Below are 23477 nucleotides of genomic sequence, written 5' to 3' on the forward strand. Positions count from 1 at the left end.
ACCATAAGGGCGCACACGTGATCCCAGCCACATCCTTCACCTCTTCGTTCTCCTCAGCAGTCATGCTGTGCATGGCTTTATTCATTTACAGTAGGAGGTAGAGGTGTTTTATTATCAGTCACTTGTGAGAGTCAGCTGAGTCATACTTTTATCTGAATTAGGTCAAACTGTTTTTAAATGTCATTTTCCTGAACTTAAGTTTTCTTCAACTCTTCTAATTTAGTTTAATAACAAAACAGTGATGAAAAAGGGAAGCACCCTTTACCAACAGTGGTGTTGTGTATCAGGCCAGTCTTGTGTAATTTCTTACTGGCTGTAACACAAATGTTGATATTGAAAGCCACACAATTACTGTATTATACATCTCAGTTCCTCTTTTTCTGTGTTTTCTGTGGCTCTGTCCATTTCCTCCCTTCACGTGTTTTTCTTTGTGCTCAATTCTGTTAGATGACGATGATGGGATCGAGCGAGTGTGCGACACGCTGCTCATGTGTATAATCACTGTGTTGAACCAGGGACTACGTAATGGAGGAGGTGTAGGAGATATTCTCAGGAGACCCTCCAAAGAGGTGGGACAAGCTTAAAATGAATACAGGAAATATAAAAATGGCATTTTCTTGTTGTGTGTTCTGTGTAAAGGAAAATCAAAAGTGAAATTCTGCACTTTGTCCATATTTCCAGGAGCCTCTGTTTGCAGCCCGAGTGGTTTACGACCTTCTGTTTTTCTTCGTTGTCATCATCATCGTTCTCAACCTCATCTTTGGTGTTATCATTGACACATTTGCAGACTTGAGGAGTGAGAAACAGAGGAAGGAGGAGATCCTCAAAACCACCTGTTTCATCTGTGGTGTGTACAGCTGTGTGGTAGCTAGCATGCATATGAGGGACAAAATCGTGTATGGGAGAATTCATAATGAAGCTAATGTCTTCCAGGGTTGGAAAGAGACAAATTTGACAACAAAACTGTGTCCTTTGAGGAACATATCAAGTCTGAACACAACATGTGGCACTACCTTTACTTCATGGTTCTGGTGAGGGTGAAGGATCCGACTGAGTACACCGGCCCTGAGAGCTATGTAGCCCAAATGATTGCAGTAAGTATAGACCAAATATATACATAGTATGCACACAGGAAACTGTGTCAGTGTATCTTTGTAATGGAGATTTACGTACTTTAAAAATGACCCGTTATGTAACTCCATATTTTTATTCTTCGAATCTACTAGAATAGTTTTGCATTATTCACGTTTCAAAATAATCCTTATTTATATTGGTGCAGCTTGTCAGTTCATCCACTTTGTGAAACAAGCCTTTTAAGCCAGCTTTTTTCCCAATTGGCTGCTCCTCCATAAAAAGAAGGTTTGAGCAGCGAGTAGTTGTGGTTGCTGTGCTCACAGCCAGAGCTGTGTGTCTGAGATGACCATGCTAAGCATACCCGCTCTAATTGACCTTTTACAGTGACAAGAGTAGCAAAAACAGAGCAGCTCACAGTAGCATAGATTCAACACCATCATATCACACAGTTGCTGCAGATTTGTCGGCTGCACATCCATGATGAGAATCTCCTGTTCCACCACATCCCAAAGGTGCTCAACTGGATTGAGATCTGGTGACTATGGAGGCCATTTGAGTACAGTAAATTTATTGTCATGTTCAAGAAAACAGTTTGAGATTATTTGAGCTTTGTGACATGGTGTGTTATCCTGCTGGCATCAGATGATGGGTTCACTGTGGTCATAAAGGGATGGACATGGTCTGCAACAAAACTCAAGTATGCCCAAAGTGGGCCAAGAAAATATCTCCCACACAATTGAACTACCTACCTGAATCACTGATACAAATGTGATGAATGTCACAGCAGAAATCAAGGCTCATGAGGCAATGTTTTTTGTTGTTCAATCTTGGTGAGCTTGCATGAGTTTCCTGTTCTCTGGGCATATTCACCCAGAGAGTTGCTGCCCACTGGATATCTCATTTTTGGACCATTCTCTGTAAACCCTTGGGATGGTTGTGTGGGAAAATGCCCGTAGATCAGCAGTTTCTGAAATACTCAGACCAGGCTGTCTGACACCAACAGTCATGCTTCAAGTCACTAAAATCCCCTTTCTTTTGCATTCTGATGCTCAGTGGAGAACTTCAGCAGGTCATCCTGACCTTGTCTGCATGCCTAAATACATTGAGTTGCTGCCATGTGATTGTAAGTAGATATTTGCCTTAACAAGCAGCCGAAGAGGTGTACCTAATAAAGTAGTCAGCAAGTGTGTGTGCGCAGGCACAAATGCGCACACACACAATAAGAACAAGCATAATAGATCCACTTGAACAGATGCATCACAAAAGCTGTTTTCTAATCAAAATAGCTTAACTTACATTATACAGATCATGTTTCAAAGGCATACAACAGTGTGAAAATTTAGGAATTTGAGACTGCACTGCATTATTTTTAAGTTGGCACATAAACATGCCCAAGCCTCTTTATTATTCCAGGAACATATGGACAAACAAACACATTCGTTTCACCCCCTAATTCATATTTTGCTGGCAAGCTTGTACCAAGCAGATGAGCATACAGATGTCTTTGTGTTAGAGTCTTAAAGATGCACAGCCTCTATAGTTAGCCGACTTGCACAGTGTGCTATAGAAGCGTGATACTCAACAGCAGACAAGTGATCAAAAAATGAGACTGAGCCTCTAGGCCTGTGCCAGGCATCCCAATTTATTCTGCTTTCCCCTCACTGCTGGAGAGAGATGGGGTTCTGTACTCAGGTAGTCCTCACTATACTGAGCTCCTAACCTGCAGGGACACAGTGTGGTTAAATAGTAATTAAACCCAGTCCAGGCCTATTATCATCAATGTACCAACTTGCTTCACTGACACAGACAAGAAGTTGAAGGATGTAAGGGCAACTAAAGGTGTTGCTGTTAGGTTAATGGATTCAAATGAAGCCTTGGAGCACAATGGCACATTTTGTGATTAACATTCGGCCGTGATGGGCATAAGAATGGTTGCATTATAATGAGCAATTTGCATAACAAACAGGTGATAGACATTGAATTAATATGCATCAGCAGGTCTTCCAACAGGTCCGTTCTCTGATGCCAGACCAAGGTATTGCTGGGTGATGAGGTTATGATGAGTCAGGAATTTACAAACCCAATTCCAAAATTGGTGGGATACTGTGTAAAATGTAAGTAAAAACAGAATGCAATGATTTGCACATCTCAGATTTTATTCACAGTGGAACATAGAAAACATCAAATGTTTGAACTGAGAAAATGCACCATTTTAAGAAAAATATTGGCTCATTTGGAATTTGATGGCAGCCTGACGGAATCACGCCTGTTTTTAATGCATTGACCCCTGAGGGCCTAATTACAGGCATCCAATACAGATGTTTTTTGGGGGGGTGGGGGGCGCTTGTCCCTTGCACACAGAGATTTCTCCAGATTCTCTGATCTTTTGATGATATGTACTGCAGATGATGGGATGTTCACAGTCTTTGTTACTGACCTGTTGCCAATAAACAACCGGTCAGTAAAATGGTACATTTTCTCAGTTCAAACATTTAATAAGTTTTCTATGTTCCATTGTAAATTAAAAGTGGGTTTATGAGAAAATGTAAATCATTACATTCTGTTTTTATTTACATTTTACACAACATTCAAACTTTTTTGGAAGTTATCTTAAATATTATCACCTATTAATGTGTCACCGAGCCAAAAACAAACACACACACGTTCAGAATAAAACCTTATAACTATGTTAGAACAAATATAAAGGGGTTGCAGGTTGCAAGAACTGAAAGGAGAGTTTTATGCGCTTTAAAAACTCCAGAAATATTTACTGCATTAAAAACAAGTTTTTCTGTTAGACTAGACATTCAGCTGCTGACATTCATTAAGCTTAAGTTTGGTATATGTTTAGGGTATTAGTTTTTTTTTGCTTACCCTATCTCCAGCCTTTTAACTCATCTTATTTGGGATTTATCTTTTTGACTTTATCTTTTGGAGTTTGATTTGAGCATTTGCCAGGCAGGAAGAATCTAATGAATAGATGCAATAAATTGCCCTACTATGGTCTAACGGCCTTAATGTTTCAGACTTTGCTGTCTTGATTAGGATTCCTGTTTATTAAAAAAAAAAAAAGTCTGTCTCTTGTGTGCCCTGCCAACTTAAAGTGCTGTATTAAATTGCTAACCTGCTCACACATAGTAAGTTACTGTTGATGAGAGAGAGCGTTGGTGTTTTGACGTAAGCTGTGAAAGAGCAGCTGAATTAGAGAGAAGTGCTAGTGCATGATGCTGATGTCTGCAGCAGCTTGCTCCATTTGTGTTCTCCACATCACAACACAGAGTTGGTTTTAGCATGATGTTTAGGTAGGAATTCTGCTAGTCTCAGTTTACTGATTGGATCTTGTTTTATTGTATTCTCCACTACTTCACTGCAATTTCAGGTTGACAGACAGCAGCTGCTGTACAAACTAAACTGCCCTCCCCATGTTGGAGGAGAGCTGTAACCTGATGACCTCAAACACACACACAGACACACACAAACGCAAATGGCTCCTGAGTAATGATTGCATCTGGTAGAATAAAGTGATGTGGTGCAAAGCAAAAAAAAAAAAAAAAAAAAAAAGTAGGATCTTGTCACACTGTGACTGTTCTGGTGGTGTTGTGCATGTGGATGTGAGTCAGTGTGCGGGTGTTTGTGTGTAAAATTATGACAGCGACTACAGGCCCAGCAAGTACTGCAGCAGCCACAGCGTTACATAACCCATCTCAAGTGGCCTGCTAATAGCTCAGCCCTGCCTGGCACGTGCTCTCCTGTCCCTTTCTTTTTTTTTTTTTTCCTTCTTTTTCTCTCACTCACACACACACACACACACACACACACACATACAGACAGAGTCACTGTCGCGTCACCCTTCATTTCTGATAGAACACACATGCAACACATTCCCCGTAATAAAAGAAGTGAACAAAGAGCCGGGATTTATGATGTAAAGTGAGGACAGAGGTTACAATTTGCTTAATGACATGTAGTACTGCTGTGGCCCTTAAAAAAATGCTCCAGCCAAGAACTTGTGTGTGTGTGTGTGTGTGTGTGTGTGTGTGTGTGTGTGTGTGTGTGTGTAAATGAAGAGGAAGACAAGCAAACCTTCACAATTTCAAAATGGTGATGGTTTTAGCTAACCAACTACTCAACTATTATGCACTGAAGAAATGCATTAATTGTTTTATTATACATTTTACTGTGTTGGCTGCACTGTTTTAATGAAGATGCCATTTTATCATCGGATAAGCGGATGTATGTATATAAATATATGTTTCTATGCTTACAAGTTTCATACCATACTTTTTTTTTTTTTTTTAAACTTCAGACATGTCAGGAAATTTAATGACTCATGACATGTATATCATTAATGTTCATTATTAAAACCTATGACTGACTGAAATGTCTAACAAAAACTAGATGGTAGGATAGCACCTTTTAGCATTCCTGATATTTGATTATATTTGTCATTGGTGACATCTGAGCTTGTTCCCACACCCTTATAGCACTAGCCTGACTATTCTACAGACCGAAGTACAGTATTTTCCCGTGCGGGGTAAAAGAAAGACACACTGGTCTGGTGACGACAGCAGAGTGAGAAGCACATGAATGTCTGTAAATTCACGCTCACTGATGTGTTTAAATGGATCAATGAAGCAACACTAATGCCTGACTCATTGAGACAGTGCAGCACAGCCCACAGTAGATTACTGTACAATCTAATAAAGAGTAACAAGACATTGGTGGGATTTAGATTCTGTACAGTCACTGTTTAACTTTATCTCTTTAATTAAACAATGCTTCAGCCATCATGACTGACTTCACATCCAAAAGGATATTATATTCACATCTTTGAGGTTTTTTAATCCGTCTGTTAAGAGTGAGTATTAGATAGTCCTCAGATGTTGAGGCTTTGTTTCTGAGCTCCCAAAGCCTTTGCTGTGTTTTTGAAATTATGAGAAAGAAACATTTTTTTTTTTTTTTGTCCCCCTTGATGCTAGAGGCCCAAATTAGAAAAGATTTTCAGTCAAGCTCTTATAGGATGACTCAATTCATACTTTGCAGCTCAATTGGTCTAACTGCTTCCCCTGTAGTCAGTAGTGAAGAGTATTCTGGTAAAAGGAAAAAATAGGAATAGAAAACAAAGTACATCAAAGCAGTGAAGGACCTTTTTATTTACTGAGTAATCTGACTCAGATGTACATCCACAAAATGGCCAATAGAGCAGGCTGCAACCTGCCAACTTAAACTGACCTGCTAACAATGATTCAGATGAGTGATGTTACTCAAAGTGGTTGTCACTGCTCATTTAAAATAAAAGGTCACATTCTGTGAAGAGGGTCTGTTTATGTGATAACACAACTAAACAGTACCTGATCATAAATCTACTTCAGTGAAAGAGAATCAACCTTAGTTTAGACAAGTTCACAGGAAACAGCCCAGTGTCAGTAATATGTGTGTTTGTGATCAGTTTTCTCCAATCCCCACTTGCTTGCCTTGTCAGGCCCCTTTCTCTGTGTTTCTAATGCTCAGTTGAAGCACTGACATGTTGATTTTTATAATAACATCAGTTAAAAATGAACAAATAAGTTCATGCTGGCATGTTAGCACCACTGAAGCCTAGAATTACACTCAAAGCACAGCTAAGCCTAACTCACCACTTCATTAGATACATCTGTTCAACTGCCGACATGGTCAAGACGACCTGCTGAAGTTCAAACCGAGCATCAGATTGAGGCAGAAAGCTGATATAAGTGACTTTGAATGTGGTATGGTTGTTGGTGTCAGACAGCCTGGTCTGAGCATTTCAGAAGCTGTTGACCTACTAGGATTTTCCCAGACAACTATCCCTAAGGTTTACAGAGAATAGTCTGAAAAAGAGAAAATATCCAGTGAGTTGCAGTTCTCGAGTGAAAATACCAGATTGCTTTAGAGCTGATAGGAAGGCAACAGTAACTCAAATAACCACTCAGTAAAACCGGGGTATGCAGAAGAGCATCTCTGTGCACACAACATATCGAAATCTGTAGTAGATGGGCTACAGCAGCAGAAGATCACACTGGGTGTCACTCCTGTCAGCTAAGAACAGGAAACTGAGGCCACATTTCACATTAGCTTTGGTTCCTTGATCATGACAATGAGTTTACTGCACTCAAATGGCCTCCACAGTCACCTGATCTCAATCCAATAGAGCACCTTTGGGATGTGGTGGAACAGGAGATTCTTATCATGGACGTGCAGCCAATAAATCTGCCACAACCACGTGATGTCAATATGGTACTAGCAAGCTGTAACTAATAAAGTGTCTGGACAGTGTATGTCATGCCTAAATTTATGATTTAGGTAACAAAAAAACTCGAATTTTCTCCCATACATGCATATTTTACTCTGCTCCTCGGGAGTCTCATCTGTTCCAGTTTTCTGGTGTGAAGTGATGACTCCAGCCTTTATTCTTCTTTTTCCATTAACCTTAAATTGCCGTTCTGTTTTTATGTACTGTAGAGATTTGTATTTTATAGCCAAATGTGTCACAAATGTAAAAGTTTCCCAGATTTTGAATGTTAACAGTGTGACACTGGTAGCCATATATTATATGGATATTAATTTTGCTGATAGTTTTATATTTATTTTTCTTGTTTTTGATGACGAATGGACAAAGCGGTACACTCAAGACATGTCACAGCTGTGAATGTTTCACCTAGCAAAGTGTGATTAAACCTATTAACTGAGGAAACGCAAACAAATAACCCACACACTCCGTATCCCTGTCCACCCTCAGACGCTGTGCCCTCTTCTTTGTCCTCAGCGTCTCACACTCTGATCAGTCTTTCTATCCCTGCAGTCTATTCTTATATAAGAGAAGGTGGGAGAATACCTCACTCCTCCTACCGGACTTAATGTGGTGCCAGTCAAATCCCACTCTCAGCACCTTTTAAGTAATTTTTATCAGAAGAACTGGCTAAAGAATATTACATAAGATAAGCTGATGGCAGTCTGTCGCTGTGAAACCTATCTCACTTTCGGCGTTGCACAAGAGCCATGCATGTTGTAAAACACACACGCTCTCTCACACTTTGCTGTGTGCATATCCACACAAACGGTATACACACCCACACACAGAAAAACACAGACACGCTTTACATAATTCTATAGGTTTGTGTGCTCACTGTTTTCTCATACCATTACTGCACACTGTTTGCTCTGCTGCTGCTGCACTGTTAGAAAAACAGAAAATAAACATCCTCATTTTGCATGTGAGCGCGCACGCACACACACGCTCATAAGTAACACTATACTCCCAGTTGTGTTCTTGATAGACGACAGTGACTCATCTCCTGCATCAACAGTGTGCTTATGGAGTGGGTGAGAATTGAAATGCCAGTTACTGTTCATTTAGTGTATTATTGCTATCTGCTGTATCCAAGAGACAGCAGTGCTGCTTAAAAAAAAATTTACACTGTCAGGTGCAAAACAGAGAGCAGCTTCCATTCTGATGAAATGATTAATATTAAACCTCCACGCCTGTCTTCACTTACCACTACCTCTGTGTTTACTCTCCTCCTGCAGTCTGGCTTCAGCACTGTAATGCTCCTGACGTGTCTATGCAAATCTTTCGTGTGCGCCAACATACTGTTGCTTCCATCTCTCTGACCTATTGAGTCAGCTTTATTTCAGGAATTTATTCTTTTCACCTTTCTCTCTGTTTCTCATACATCCCATCTCTCCTGCTTTCCTCAAGGAGAAGAACTTGGACTGGTTCCCTCGTATGAGAGCCATGTCTCTGGTGAGCAGCGAGGGAGACAACGAGCAGAATGAGATGCGGTCTCTGCAGGAGAAACTGGAGAACACTGCCAATCTGGTGGCTCAGCTCTCAGGCCAGTTGGCTGAGCTTAAAGAACAGGTAAAATGCCACTTCAGGCTGTTTTTCATGCTTTTGTGGAAAAAGGTCTTTTCTGAGCATTGTGCTATTTGTAACTGCTTAATTGCACAAAGTGTAATGCTCTGTTAATGAAAAATGTTTTTCAAAAAGAACATCTTGTTTAGCAGCTGACTACCATGCATGGACTGTGAACTCCAAATTTCACGATTCCTTTCACCTAAAAACAACCACAAGGGAAGAGGTCACATAAAAGCTGCAGCTTTAGTGGACTCCCTTTGCTCTCAGTTTATTCATGTGGATGGATTCTGTTACTGAAGGCAGCACGACAGGTGACTATCACGTCAGCAGTCAACGCGACCGCCAGTGAGCCTCTGGCTGTTTGGATGACTAGCACCGCTGCTGCAGTGTGACTGATCACTCTCATCACCTGCCTCCTCTGCATGTGATTCCAGTCACAGGCCTGTCCTTGTTCCTCTTCTGCCTAATGTGTGAAAACAGCTCCTACTGGGGCAGAATAACACTCCACTTAAAAAAAAAAAAAAAAAAAAAGCAGCTACTGTCGACCTCCACAAGCAGTAAAGTTGGTAACCTCTCCCTGTGAGCTGGGATCCCTCCTGTAACCCCCAGTAACAACTCAGTGTGTGTGCTATTAGAGTGCAGTTGAACAAAGACGCCAAAGCATTATCTTTGAATCTGTTTTGCGTCAGCTGCAGGCGGACCTATTCTAATCTAGGTTTGCTGTGTTCTATTCTAACTAATAAGGAGTCATGGGGTTAGCATGAATACTACTCCACCTTTATGGTAAACAGAAAGTTTAGTTTGCACCACAGGAGGTGAGTGTGTTTCTGCAGTGTTAGGCGAGGCCCAACCACAGTTCTGCAGTCACAAGGGAGGCCTGCAGGTCTCACACCAGATATGAATTCAAGACTGTTTCTCACTGGGAGGAAAGTTCTCCTGCAGCTCCTCCCTCATTACAACCCTTTGCTGACCTCTGCACACTATCACAAGCAGAGACTGTGTGTGTGTATATGTGTTGCTACTTGGTTGTGTGGGTTTCAGAGTTCTGCATAGCCTGTTTCTTTTTTTTTCTTTTTTTTTTCCCTTTAGTTTGCACATACAGTTCACAGTTTACAGAACCACCAGACCCCATTTGTGACGTCAACACTGAAACCACTATAAATATGAACCGGCATTTCTGATTCATTTACTTACACTCACACACACGCGCGTGCTCTTATACAACATCCACAGTGCAGGTCACACTTCTGCACACCCCCACACATGACTGTGTCCTCTAATGAAGTTTTCAAGGGACATTTTAATTTCCAGTCATTACGGCAGTGTTGAACAAGGTTATTTGCATACAACCGTGGAGAAGATTTCACTTTAGTAACATCTCAGTCTAGTTAAAATTGATAGAAGAATGCTGCAGAATAACTGGGGAGTTCTTGAAATGACACATTCAAGGTTTCTAAATTGAAACAGGTCGTTCACTCTTGGAGGATGAATCTACCTGCACTGCAAGTTAAAATATATGAATACTTCCCTATTATTATTATTATTATTATTATTATGCACACAAATATAATAAACCATAATAAAGTTCCACTAAAACATTAATAGCAGAAATGCAGGTTTCTGTTTATGCTACATGCATTTTTTAAAAATCTCAGTTTTTGCTTTTCTTTCCGTCTTCTCAACAGATGACAGAACAGAGGAAGAACAAACAGAGGCTCGGATTCCTGGGTCCTCCTCAGCCCAATCATCACGTTCCATCTCACTGAGCGGTGTGAAGTCGTCTTACTATAAAGCCAGAGAGAAACGCGGACATACAAACTTCGGCCTTAAGAACAACATATGTACTCAATTGTACACCTACAATTACTTGGCAAGGGGACAGCAAGTGTTGCCACTTAATTTTAGACACAGTGCCTTTTCTGTGACACAAAGTGAGGCCATGGAAACACGACTTTATTTGGAGACAGTGTGCCTTTTGTACCCACTCAGCCATAAGGGGCACAATCTACAGGCCCTTGTGTACAGAAAAACTGGTCTGTCAATGACTGACTAGGCACGGCATGCACCTTCCAGTGTAGTGATAGTGTGCCAGACAGAGGTTGAGGGAAATGTTAGGGTAAGGTTAATGGTTAAGTGTTGTCAGGTCTGTGGACAGCCATGTCTTGGCCTCTGCTCCACCGCTGTCATAGTGCTGATCAGCCAGCCTCACAGAGGTCAATGATTGGCCTGCAGGCTTCCAGGGGAAGTGTGCGCACACTAACATCAAGTATTCTTACTTTTACCTTTTAGCTTTTTGTTGGTATTTATAAGAAAATTGTTGGTTCATAACTGGAGTATTATTTTTGCATTTTTTGGGGGGAAAAAAAAAAACTCATGCTGCCTTACTCGTTAACTTTTATAAATGGAACGTTGCAGTTGCTGAAAGTGCACTTTTTAAAAAAGGTAAAAACCTTTAACTGCAAACAGTAACCAGCTGATTTGGGGTATTATTGTTTTTTGAATGCTTTGTTTTCTGTTTAAATATGCATTCACTGCACCACTTCAGTTGCCTTTTACAGATTTCTACATAGTGTATGTGTATATATAAGTAACAAAAATGTGAATAAAATTATTTCCTGTGCAAAACTTACTTGAAAGTCTTAAATCATATATTGATACGTCTTGCCTGAAGATGGTAAGCTCACAGATCTTTGTTACGTTATAAATGTCCTTGTGTCTACAGAGGTGTAAGTTAATACTGTAATTTACTGTATTTGCTCTAACATTCATCTCCTACTGTTTTTTAAGTGTCTTTTAGTATAAAGCATCATCAATAGTCATTTGTGGACTGCAGCTGATTGCTAAGTCTGCAGTTGTGTTTTAAACTTGCACAAAGTAAACAGCAGACTGTGGCATCCTCTGCTATTCAGTGTCCTAAGACATGTCCAGTTGAAACGCAGTGTATAGAAAAATGTGTTTTATGTGGTCAGATGTTGAAATAAAATTCTAACAATTATTTGCGTGCTTTGAGTCAGCAGCTTTTTAGCAAAGTTCACCTCAGCTCTTGTTAGAAATGGATAAGTATTCACCGTGAACCCGTCTACACCAACACGCTCATACACAAAGTGTTAACTTACTTACACTTGTGCTTGTCTGTGAGGGGAACCCAGGATATCACATCTTTAGACAAGATCATATTTCAGCACATGCAGTTTGGACGGTCATCATGCATTAAAGTAAACAGTTACATGGTTATTGCAACAAATACACTTCTACTAACTTTGCTGAACTTTGAAAGGGGACCTATTATGTACATTTCCAGCCCAGTATTTTTATTCTTGGACTCTCCTAGAGTAGCTTTACATGGTTCAAATTTCAAAATAATCTTTATTTAGCTTATACTGGCCTTGGTGCAGCCCCTCATTTCATCCTGTTTAACTTCCTTTCCCTTTAAGGCCACCCTCCCTTTATGCCAACTTTCCTCTGACTGGCTGCACTTGGTAAAGGTGTTGACCTCATTAAATGAAAATTTGACTTTGTTCATATATGTATCCAAGGTTGTAAAAGCATAATTATGACAAAAAAATAACACAGGGCATAATGGGTCTCCTTTCATTCAATACAGAATCATTCTCAGATTTCTGCAGTTCAGTGAGATGAATGGGTGTCTGGCCTTAAAAAATTACAATCAGAGATACAAAATGTTTAATTTAGAAACCCTTTAATTTCATCATATCAGTAAATACCGTAGACTGATATTTTAAGTTTAATACAGTACTTAAAAGTGAGTTATTAAACTACAAAAAATAAGACTGTGCAGGATTTCTAGAACTCTAATTTAATGATAAGTGAAAGTATGCCGGGAACACACAATATGCATAATTATTCATTTGTTTTAAAAACAAATTAGCTGTAACACCTAAGGACAGATTTGAATGTTGCAATTGTGCTAAAGTGAATAGCTGAAATGGTTAGAAGTAATGTGGAAAATGTTGAAGTAGATGGCTAAGGAGCTAAAATTGATTAAAGCACAGACTTGCCCCCCCCCCAAGGAAAAAAAAAAACTGAATGGTGAGAGTTCAGCTGTAAGACAAAAAAATATTAACAGTATCATTGACGCATTAACTATAATGAGGCCTGTCATCAAATCCCCACTGGTAATTCAGCACTAATTACTTGTGGAGGTAGTGAATTCAAAACTGTCTGTGGTTGTGTATTTGAATTTTTGAATTTGAAATGATTAACAAGTCTCAGAAAGCAAACTGGTGTTTTATCCCATCTTGTCATTTACCCTCTGCAGAGAAGCCCATCCTTCTTGGCTCCAGTTCAGTGTTTACGCTGGCAGGCCTGCATTTGCTCCTGCTGCCTGTGACAGCCATTAAAATTAGTTCACGCAGTGCCATAATGGTGAGCAGCTGTCACTGCGTAGACAGGAAGGGTTAAGCGCAGCTTTACTGGAATGTATGCACTCAGAAATGGAAGGGAGGGAGAGGATAATATCAGGACCATCACTGGTGTCTGGCAAAAGTCTTAATGCCATATTGTAAACACCACTGCTTCACCTTGCTACACCTCCTAAATTTTATCAGCTAAAATTTATGCTTTGACCCTGGAGAAGAAGCATTTAACTTTGATGTCCATTCACTATTAATGGCTGCTAGACTCTACAGTCTGCTTACCTTCGTCCTCTCACTCCTTTTAATGCACGTGAGAAGTGTTTTGTTTATTTTATGAACACAACCTCAGACACATTTGGATTATCTTCAAATCACATGCTTAGCTTTTGTGTATTCAGTAGAGCGAGTGGGAATACACCCACCCAGAAGGTCAATAAATATAAGGCAACATCCCAGACACCTCTGTGGCTGGAAGGCATTTTGACATTAATGCACAGAATGAATCAAGCCATATTTAACTGGATATAAACAGCATATAGAGGTAAACATACATATGAAATAAATAATCAAAAATACTGGATGTTGTTCAGTCTATTTTAGAGTTGCAGTGAAGATTGTTTTTCTTCGTGTCAATTCACATATTGATCTTCTGTCTTCTGCAGTTTTCTCTAAAGACTCACAGCAGCGTCAGTGGCCACCAGAGTCAGATATACAATGTTTTTTTGGTGTATTTTTTTTCTTGCCTGGAAATATAAACTGACCTCACAGAGAGCTGTTACCTACCAAAGAGGAGGGTGGACGGTCCCTCGTCACACTAATTTTTTTTTTTTTTTTTTTAATATAAATAAACATGCCCTCATGATGACTGGCATGTGACTCCCTTTGTATAGCAATGAGGTTGAGCCGGTCGTAGTCACATGATGCATTGGCATCATAACACAAAAAACAAGCACATGGAAGAATATCGTCCTCCATCACATGCACACACTAGTGTACAGTGTGTATATGTTTGATGTGAGCTTACACAGTAGTGAAATGAATCATTAAACAGAATGAATAAATCATTCATACAACAAATGACACAACTGAGTTAATGTTTCTTAAATTGTGACATGATCTTTGAGGAAACCCACAGATTCAATTAGTTACTGTGAGCAGCCCTGTGTAAATTATGATCAAAGTAAATCCCAACCAACCCCTGACAGAGACACTTTTGTCTTTCCTATGGTCACTTACAGTATGATATTATTTGTCCATTTGCACTCTATTTTTATTTTGAGAGCTACAGTTTTGTTAACATGGACAAGATGTTCTGTTTTAACACCTACTTTTACATTTTCATGATATGTTGGCCTTCTGTTTGAATGTGCTGTGGGTGAATATATAAGTGTGTTGCTTTCAGGGTGCATAAAGATGCTCACTCTACTCTTTTTAGCAATAATATTGCTAGTATTAATGCAAATATGGAGTCCTTATTTTGAATATGACCACTAATTTGGTCTCAGTCTCCGTATTAACTGTATATACACTTACGGGACATTTTGTTAGGTACACCTTGCTAGTACTGGATTGAACCCCCTTTTACCTTTAGAACTGTCTTTATTCTTCATGGCACAGATTCATCAAGGTACTGGAAACATTCCTCAGAGATTTTGGTCCATGTTGACATGATAGCATCACGCAGTTAGTGCCAAATCATCAGCTACACATACATGATTCTAATTTCCCATTACACCATAACCCAAAGGCGCACAACTGGATTGACATCTGATGACTGTGGAGGTTATTTGAGTGCAGTGAACTCAGTGTCATGTTCAAGAGGCCAGTTTGAGATGATTGGAGTTTTGTGACATGGCACATTAACCTGCTGGAAGCAGCTATCAGAAGACGGGTACACTGTGGTCATATAGAGATGGACATGGTCAACAGCAATATTCAAGTAGGCTGTGGCATTTAAACGATACTCAGTTGGTGTTAAGGCGCCCAGTGTAAGCCAATAAAATATCCCCCACACCACCAGCTGCCTGAACTGTTGATACAAGGAATAATGAATCCTTGCTCTCATGTTGTTTATGTCATCAGACAAGGCAACATTTTTTTCCAGTTTTCAGTTGTTCAATTTTGGTGAGCCTATGTGAATTTTAGCCTCAGTTGTCTGTTTTTAGCTGACTGGAGTGGTGTTTGGTGTGGTCTTGTGCTGCTGTAGCTGATCTACTTCAAGGTTACTTCAAGGTTCAACACTGCATCTTCAGAGATGCTCTTCTGCATTCCTTTGCTGCAACAAGTGGTTTGAGCTACTGCTCAAAGCAGTCCACCCATTTTCATCAACAAGGCATTTTCACCCACAAAACTGGATATTTTCTCTTTTTCAGACCATTCTCTGTAAACTCTAGAGATGGTTGTGTGGGGAAAATCCCAGTAGATCAACAGGTTCAAAAATACTCACACCAGCCTGTCTGGCACCAACAACCAAAGTCACTTAAGTCATCTTTCTTCCCCATTCTGATGCTTGGTTTGAACTTCAGCAGGTCACTCTTAATCATGTCTACATGCCTAAATGCACTGAGTTGCTGCCATGTGATTGGGGATAAAGGAAACTGCATACAACTGACAAAAAGGTTTGTATTTGTGCATACACATAGTATGACAGTCTTAAAAGAGCATGGCATACTAATTTGATGCTGTGAAGTTCACAGCATCAAATTTAAGGCTTCAGTCAGTCAACCTTTTATCACTAAAAAAACACAAACAAGCATGCAAGCAAACAAGCAAGTAAACAAACAAAGGAACAAACAAACAAACAAACGTAAGACATATTTGATTCAGTACTAGTTATACTCTTCCAGTGGGCATATATCCCATCAGTTTACTATGGAAACTGACTCATGGTTACATGCCCTGCTCAGCATGTTTAGACTGCAGGCAAATACTGCTAGCACCTGAGGTGAGAGTAATAACAAATAATGCTGAACCTGATTTTATTTAAACAAAAACCTACAATCTATTTTCTTTTCCTCTTAACATAACTCAAGCACAATGAAATGATTCACCATAGGTCACTTCAGTCCAGCTGCTTGTCTGAGTCCCCCTTTCCTCACCCCGTCTCACCCCTCCTCCCTTTGTGGCTGCAGCAGTTCCACTCCTACAGGCTGTTTGACTCATACTGGCTGCTGGCCACCTTCCACCACAGCCCAGTTCAGTCTGGATCCAGTCTTATGAAGAGTAGCCTGCTCAGGTTATCTTACTGCACTCAGGACGGTGTGGGGTTTACTTGTATCAGATGAAGAGCATTTTGTTAGTATTTTTTCACCAAAGGATTTTACTTCTTTTTTTTTTTTTTTTTTTTTTTACAAAGATGCATAAGTTTAGCAGCAAAAGTAACAAAATAAAGATTTTTCATCAGAAAAGATGCTTTTTAAAAAAAAAATCTGCAAATGAGATGCACGTACTTTAAAATAAAATTTTAATAAAAAGGGATTACATGACAGTAAAACAATAAATAAATAAAGAATTAATTTAGTTTGTCTTACTAATGTAACATTTGACCTTGCCACTATGGGAAAACTGTTAAATCTTGAGGCAATTTAATTTACTAATTGAACACAGTAATTCAGTGTGTGCCCCCAGAGTGTTTGGTTTGGTTTCAGTGTTGTGATTAGGAACTTTCTAGCACTGTGAATGAGATGTATGTCACAAGAGCAAAATGTAATATAAGTAAAAACACTGAAAATGATTATGAAACACAAATAGTTGCTTTTGCCTTTACAACTTCTTTTTAAATATTAACAATCAGCAACTGGAAGTACAAAGGTACTTATGCAAAATACAAAATTTGTGCAAAAAGCTGTTACAAAGCTGGTGCAACGACTAGCTCGAATGAATTGAGCTCCTGCCATGTGATTGGCTGACAGAAATGCTGACAGAAAACAAGCTAAGGCACACAAAAAGGCAAATATCCCAGTCCGTCAGAGTGCAGTCACACTCTGTCTTAATCTCACTGACCAGTGTCACCCCATAAGCTCTGCCATCATCACGCTAAACTTTCTGCCACTGCTGCATCGACAGAGAGCCAATCTGAAGACCCGCAAAGAAGGCCTGATAGCGGTGCTTCCACATGATGAAGGCACCAACAGCACAGACAATTGCTTGGGCCAGATTGAGGATGATCTGGATCAGGAAGTAGAGTGTGAGTGTACCAGTGATCACCTCACAGTCACTGACTCCCTCATAAGTGAAGGTGCGTGCTATTGGGTCATCTTCATTGAGTCTACACCTGCATTCTTCTCCCTCCTGCTTACAGATGAAGTCAGTGGTCTGCTCACAGTGGTGTGCAGCAAATGCCATGACCAGCACAGAGATGACCAGGCCAATCATGCACAGGACAAAATACAGGAGCTGTAAGGGCAGAGAACCAGCATGAGATCATACACGTTTACATTTAAAGCTTTTAACAGAGAACAATTTCTATCTTTAATTCAGGGTGTTTTTATATTCTAATCCAGCTCCTGCTTTAGTCTGTTGTCTCATGATTACCCCACAGTGCCAAAACTGTAGCTTAGAAACAGACATGCTGGCTCGGTGCCTGTGGCAAATTAAGTTCAAAGAGATTACCCAGAATACTTTGACCCTCAGAGTACTGGTCCAGCTCTTAGCACGGAGGAGATATCACATATATTCCAGTGCCCTGCAGCTCCAGACAGTTCTCACCTTTAGTGCATGTCCTGTGTGAGTATACTTGCAGAGTGTGTCTAAAAATATAGTTGTAAAATATGACAGAGGCTTTGTGTTGTTTATGCAGTTGCACGATTGCAATAACACTAAACCTTCATCTTAATCCATCGCTTATATAACAGGAGCCTTCATTCACTGGTGTATTTTGCTTTCAGTTACATGCTGCTTATGGAATTATGCAAGTGATGAGTGGTGCTTGATTTGAAACTGCATTTATGTTAATTTTGGAACAGCTGTGTGATCGAGAGTATGGTTGATTACAGGGGAGATGTATGTACAGCAAGTGCATCAACAAGCACTCTGCTGAACAGTGTGGGCTTCACTAAACAGATGATCTGAAACCCCAAAGCAGGTAGAAACTGAAGGTAAAGACGCTGTTGTTGTTGTTGTTAATAGTCTACATGGTGTCCTCTACCACTTTTGCTGACCACTTCAAAACTTATATTCATGAGTGTCTTTATACAATTAATGAGAAATAAAGTGGTTAGATGAGTCCCCATCCAACAAAAAGTAACACTTAATATCAGGCTCCCTCGCCCAGTCCTCCCTCTGTGAACCAAGGGCAACTGGAATTAATAAAGCAGCTCACTGCAAGGCCATAGACTCTTTAGAAAGAGTGAATACAGTGTAGTCATGGATTCACTGACACTGACAAAGTAAAACAAATTTGTTTTGAGGGTTGGAGGGCCAGAGTAGGAGACACTGCAGACTAAATGCAGTTGTTCTAATGCTCATATTATTCATATATTTTATATGGATACTTTATTTGGCCCTATTTCTGCTACAGCAGAACATCTGGCTGACGAACTCAAAGAAATGACATATAATATAAGTACAGTGCTGGAAAAAGTATTTGCCCCTTTTGTGATTTCACAGGGTTTTTTTTGCATATTTGTCACACTTACATGTATCAGATCGTCAAACTAATTTTAATATTAGACAAAGACAACCTGAGTAAATACAAAATTCAGCTTTTAAGTGATGATTTAATATATTAAGGGGAAAAAGCTATCCTAAAGAAACTCAACAACAACTGAGAAACAAAGCAATTAACATCTATGAGTCTGGAAAGGGTTACAAAGTCATTTCTAAAGCTTTGGGACTCCTGTGAACCACGGTCAGAGCCATTATCCAAAATTACTCCAAGGGTGCAGTGATGACTCATTCAGGAGTTCACAAAAGAAACCAGAGCATCTAAAGAACTGCATGATTCAACGGTAAGTAAGAGAGTGACCAAAAATGACATCCATGAGTTTCATGGAAAAAACACTGCTGACCAAAAAGAACACAAAGGCTCATCTCACATTTGCCAGAAATCATCTTGATGATCCGCAAGACTTTTGGGGAAAATATTCTGTGGACTGACGAGATAAAAGTTGAACTTTTTGGAAGGTTTTAGTCCCGTTACATCTGGCATAAAACAAACACAGCATTTCATAAAAATGAACATCATACCAACAGCCAAACACTGTGATGGTAGTTTGATGGGCTGGAGCTGCTTTGCTCCTTCAGGATCTGGAGGACTTGCTGTAAATGATAAGTATGAATTCTACTCTCTACCAGAAAATCCTGAGGGAGAATGTCAGGCCATCAGTTTGTACCCTAAAGCTCAAGCACGCTTGGGTTGTGCAGCAGGACAATGATCTGGAACACCAGCAAGTTCACCTCTGAATGAGACAAAAAATAAAAATGGAATGAAGGTTTTTGAGTGCCCTAGTCAAAGTCCGGACTTAAAGACAATTGAGATCCTTTGGCATGGCCTTAATCAGGCTGTTCCTGTCCAAAAACAAAAATTAAAACAATTTTGTAAAGAAGAGTGGGCCAAAGGTCCTCCACAGTGATGTGAAAGACTCATTGCCAGTTATCGCAAACACTTGATTGCAGTTCTTGCTGCCAAGAGTGGCGCAACCAGTTATTAGGTTTCAGGGGCAATTACTTTTTCATGTAGGGCCAGATAGATTTGGATGACTTTTTTCTCTTAATAAATTAAATTATCACTTAAATACTGTATTTTGTATTTATTGTACTTAATTAAAATTAATTTGATGATCTGTAATATTTAAGTGTGACAAATAAGCATAAAACTAAGAAATCGGGAAGGGGGCAAATACTTTTTCACAGCACTACGCTGCTCTGCAAGAATGTGTTGATAAATCCTAGTTTCTTTTTGCCTAAATGAACAATACTGTCAAATTTCAACAAGGAAAAATCCATAAGTCCAATACCTTCTCATTTTAAGATCAGAAAATATCACTGGTTTTTAAACTTTGGATTTGAAAATGTAAATGACCATAACCTGTGATTGCGCTTGATGGTATTTAAAGCTAAAGAACACAGACACACTGGCATTGTATTTTTTTTTTAAACAGGCCTTTCTGCAAATTAGCTGCACCTCCTAAAACAAAATATTGCTGAAGTGTGCTGAAACACTGTCTTTACGTCATGTTTACATATTTGAGCCTGGTATGCACAGAAGAGTCAGAAAAACAAAAAGAGGATGCCCCGTCCAAGGAAACAATGATGGGCTGATTTTAATTGCTTTGAAATTCCAGCTGCATACATCGTGTGGCTAATTAAGCTGTACAATCCAGTCGCATTAATGAAAGCACTCCTCCGCTCATGCGGATTCCCGCAGAGCACTTTTAAACAGGAATGCTTTTAAATGCTTTTCTCTCTGTGCTTCTGACAGTTGCAGTTCCCCAAGAACAGCTTTGTACTGTACCAGGAGTAAAACAACGTCTCCTGCAGAGGATTTTTTTTTTTTTGGCTGGAAACCGACCCTGGTCATGGTTTTGACTGATTCTACAAATCTTTGGACAATTTCAGACACTTGTTCTGCATTAATAAGGAAACTGTTTTGAGTCAACAGGCTCTCTCTAAACTTACCTTGACAATGAATTGCTTAGATGTTCTCTCATCAGGGAGGTAGGTGATACAGTACAGGACAAAGCCCAGGATGGAAACTAAACACAACTGCAACACAACAGAAAAAAAAGAGTTTAGCATTATTTGGATAGACTCAGTCATCATGGCATTGAAAAAAGCAACAGGATACTCATTTTTTTCTTTATCAAAGCAAAGACACATTTTAGCCATATATACAGCATATATGGATATGACTTCTAAATTCTGTGCCTTTACATAGTTTGATATACCGTGTAGATGTTTGCTATTAAGCACCAAATACAACCAAGAATTGCTCAAGAAAATAATTTTTGCCCAGATTTTCAAAGGTGTTTCTTATTATTGCATGATTCAGCAGTAAGCTGCCATCTGATTACATTACTCTGCCTTTCCCTTTCTCCCCCCTCTCTCGCTTTCTTGCACACAAACACACTCACACTCTATCTGTGTCTCTTCGGTGCAATTGGAGTCTTGTGACTAACGTGCGGCATCTTATTTAAATGTTTTTCCCAGGTTCTTAAGCACTCAGGACTCTCTGGAAAGTTCTTGATGACCTCAGTGTTTTTCATTTGGCTGAATCTCGTGAGGATCTAACTCGGGATGTTGGTGTCTAGGGATGTTTTCGAAGGCAGATGGCATCTGTGATAGGCTGGGATAGAGCTCAAACAGAAAAAGCATCTCTTTTTTTTTCTATCACTGAAATGTGACCTGAAGTCTTATTTCAGACTATAATAATAAGTAAAGTTGCCTTTTTATTTATTGATATTTCACATTTCACTGAGAAAGATGATCACTGTTCTCTGCTTCAGTTACTGGTTACACAACTTAAAGTGCGTGTATCTCTTACACTTCAACTTAAAGTTCAGATACTTTTTGCATGTTAAGGAGCATGCTACTCTTAACAAACTTCAGCTTTATGAACTGAAACTTTCATGACCTTTTCATTTTATGTTTTTAAATTCCCCATCTTGTCATAACCTACATGAAATATGCAACTTATCTGTATTGTCTGCGTCATCAAAGTTTACTTTTGTATGCAACTATATGTGATGTGTGTGTGAGTGTATATGTGGAAGAAGGTGGATGGCAAGGATGAGGACGATGAGGAGAAGATGTGATTGAATGACTCATCTCATCTGCCTAGATGTTTAAGATTTCTTGGACATGCAACATAAACAACAGAAGGTGCAGGCTGATGCATGTGACTGAGAAATAATGGAAATGCAGGTGTATGCATCCAGGTGAATATGACAGATGGATATTTTTTTTTAACATGACAATATTAGTGATTTCCCATGGCTACAGTGCCTGTCTGGCAGAGACAGGTTGGTGAGGGCCAGTGTTGACATACAGCGTTGTAAAGATGTACAAAACAGGTGTGTAGCTGAGGCTCATGCAGAAGTCTCAGAGATAGGAGGTTTCATGCAAACAAATGAGTGTAGTAGCTGATGAGAGAGCATAAGTATGGAGCTTACAATGATCCCAGCCCAGTGTGGAGTCTCCCTGGCCAAAAGTGAGGGGCTGATAGCCAACATAAGGAAGGCCACGGCTGTGACAGCCACCCCCAATAGCAGCTGGAGCAGGGCGATGAGCAGAGGGAAACGACAGACTCTGCACTTATGGCCATCGTCTGGTGTTGGGCTGTCATCTCTCTTCTTCTTGCCCTCCTTCTTGTCTGAGGAATCTTTCTGTCCCTGTCCCATTTCTCTTTCTGCCTTTACTTTCTTTTCCTGTCTCTCTACACGACTTTTACTGTTTGCTGTGTATGAGCCCGCCTGTAGTCTCCCTCTCTTCCCTTCCCTTCCCCTCTCTGCCTTCTCTTACCATAAACCCACCTCTGGCTGCTATTTGAAATCAGAGAAGGTTCTGAACTAATATGGAAAACATTTGGACTGGATTCCTAACGCAGCTCCAGTGCCACATATAGAGCAGGCAGCATACTGTGGAGGGAAGGAAGAGAAGGGAAGGGAAGGGAGGCAGGAAGACACAAAGGGGGATTCCAACTTACGACAATAAGAGGATTTCTCATGTAGTCACATTAAAAACAAGAAAGGGAAAGTACAGAGAGGAATCAGCAGGTATGAGTTAATGAACAGCCAGCACAGAGGAGGTGACACTTCATTAGTGAGCCGAGTGACTGTTTCATTCTTTGTCAGCAGTTACACAAGACAGCCATACATTTGCCAGCCAGAAAAAGTCACATGACTTACAGGAATAAGTAATGTGATCACAAGGCATGTGAGGACCTTACAGTGTCTCAGATTTTAGTGTTTTGGAAAACTTTAATGTTCACAAGCAGGTGTCAGTGACAGATTAACTTGAGGTTAAAATATAAATATGAAGTAACATATTTAGATAGGAGTTCCCCCCCCCAGTGCTTCACACGTTTATGTTGATAAATATAAAAAAATAACGGGCCTAAGAGAAACTGGGCGACTCTGAATTGTTTGAAGGGAACTGTGATCATTCTCTACATATCATCATTTTCAGCACTTCAGACAAACAAGTCACAAAAC

General features: G+C 39.8%; 2 protein-coding genes across 2 annotated transcripts in view; one reads left to right on the forward strand and one right to left on the reverse strand.

Annotated features, from left to right (window-relative positions):
* Positions 1 to 11308, forward strand: part of itpr2 (inositol 1,4,5-trisphosphate receptor, type 2) — a 59254-nt gene extending 47946 nt beyond the window's left edge. Inside the window, exons 53-57 of the mRNA XM_030730893.1 lie at positions 448 to 569; positions 682 to 847; positions 934 to 1094; positions 8792 to 8953; positions 10636 to 11308. Coding sequence (XP_030586753.1) covers positions 448 to 569; positions 682 to 847; positions 934 to 1094; positions 8792 to 8953; positions 10636 to 10716 — 692 coding nt within the window. The 3' untranslated portion in view covers positions 10717 to 11308. The remainder of the gene's footprint in view (positions 1 to 447; positions 570 to 681; positions 848 to 933; positions 1095 to 8791; positions 8954 to 10635) is intronic.
* Positions 11309 to 16855: 5547 nt separating this feature from the next.
* On the reverse strand, positions 16856 to 22864 carry sspn (sarcospan (Kras oncogene-associated gene)). Its single transcript, XM_030732173.1, has 3 exons — positions 22437 to 22864; positions 20944 to 21030; positions 16856 to 17721 (listed from the first exon to the last, which is right to left on the reverse strand). Exons 1-3 carry the CDS (start codon positions 22662 to 22664, stop codon positions 17362 to 17364), a joined length of 675 nt encoding a protein of 224 aa, XP_030588033.1. The 5' UTR covers positions 22665 to 22864; the 3' UTR covers positions 16856 to 17361.
* Between the last annotated feature and the right edge of the window lie 613 nt (positions 22865 to 23477).

This window comes from Archocentrus centrarchus, chromosome 6 (assembly GCF_007364275.1).
Source record: "Archocentrus centrarchus isolate MPI-CPG fArcCen1 chromosome 6, fArcCen1, whole genome shotgun sequence".
Taxonomy (NCBI): domain Eukaryota; kingdom Metazoa; phylum Chordata; class Actinopteri; order Cichliformes; family Cichlidae; genus Archocentrus; species Archocentrus centrarchus.

Bases quoted from the DNA above. Each gene is read 5' to 3' on its own strand.
- sspn (XM_030732173.1), bottom strand. From the start codon at position 22,664: ATGGGACAGGGACAGAAAGATTCCTCAGACAAGAAGGAGGGCAAGAAG. The intron at 21,031-22,436 runs GTAAGCTCCATA...GTTGTGTTGCAG, and splicing joins CACACTGGGCTGGGATCATT to TTGTGTTTAGTTTCCATCCT. The intron at 17,722-20,943 runs GTAAGTTTAGAG...CTGCCCTTACAG, and splicing joins CTAAGCAATTCATTGTCAAG to CTCCTGTATTTTGTCCTGTG.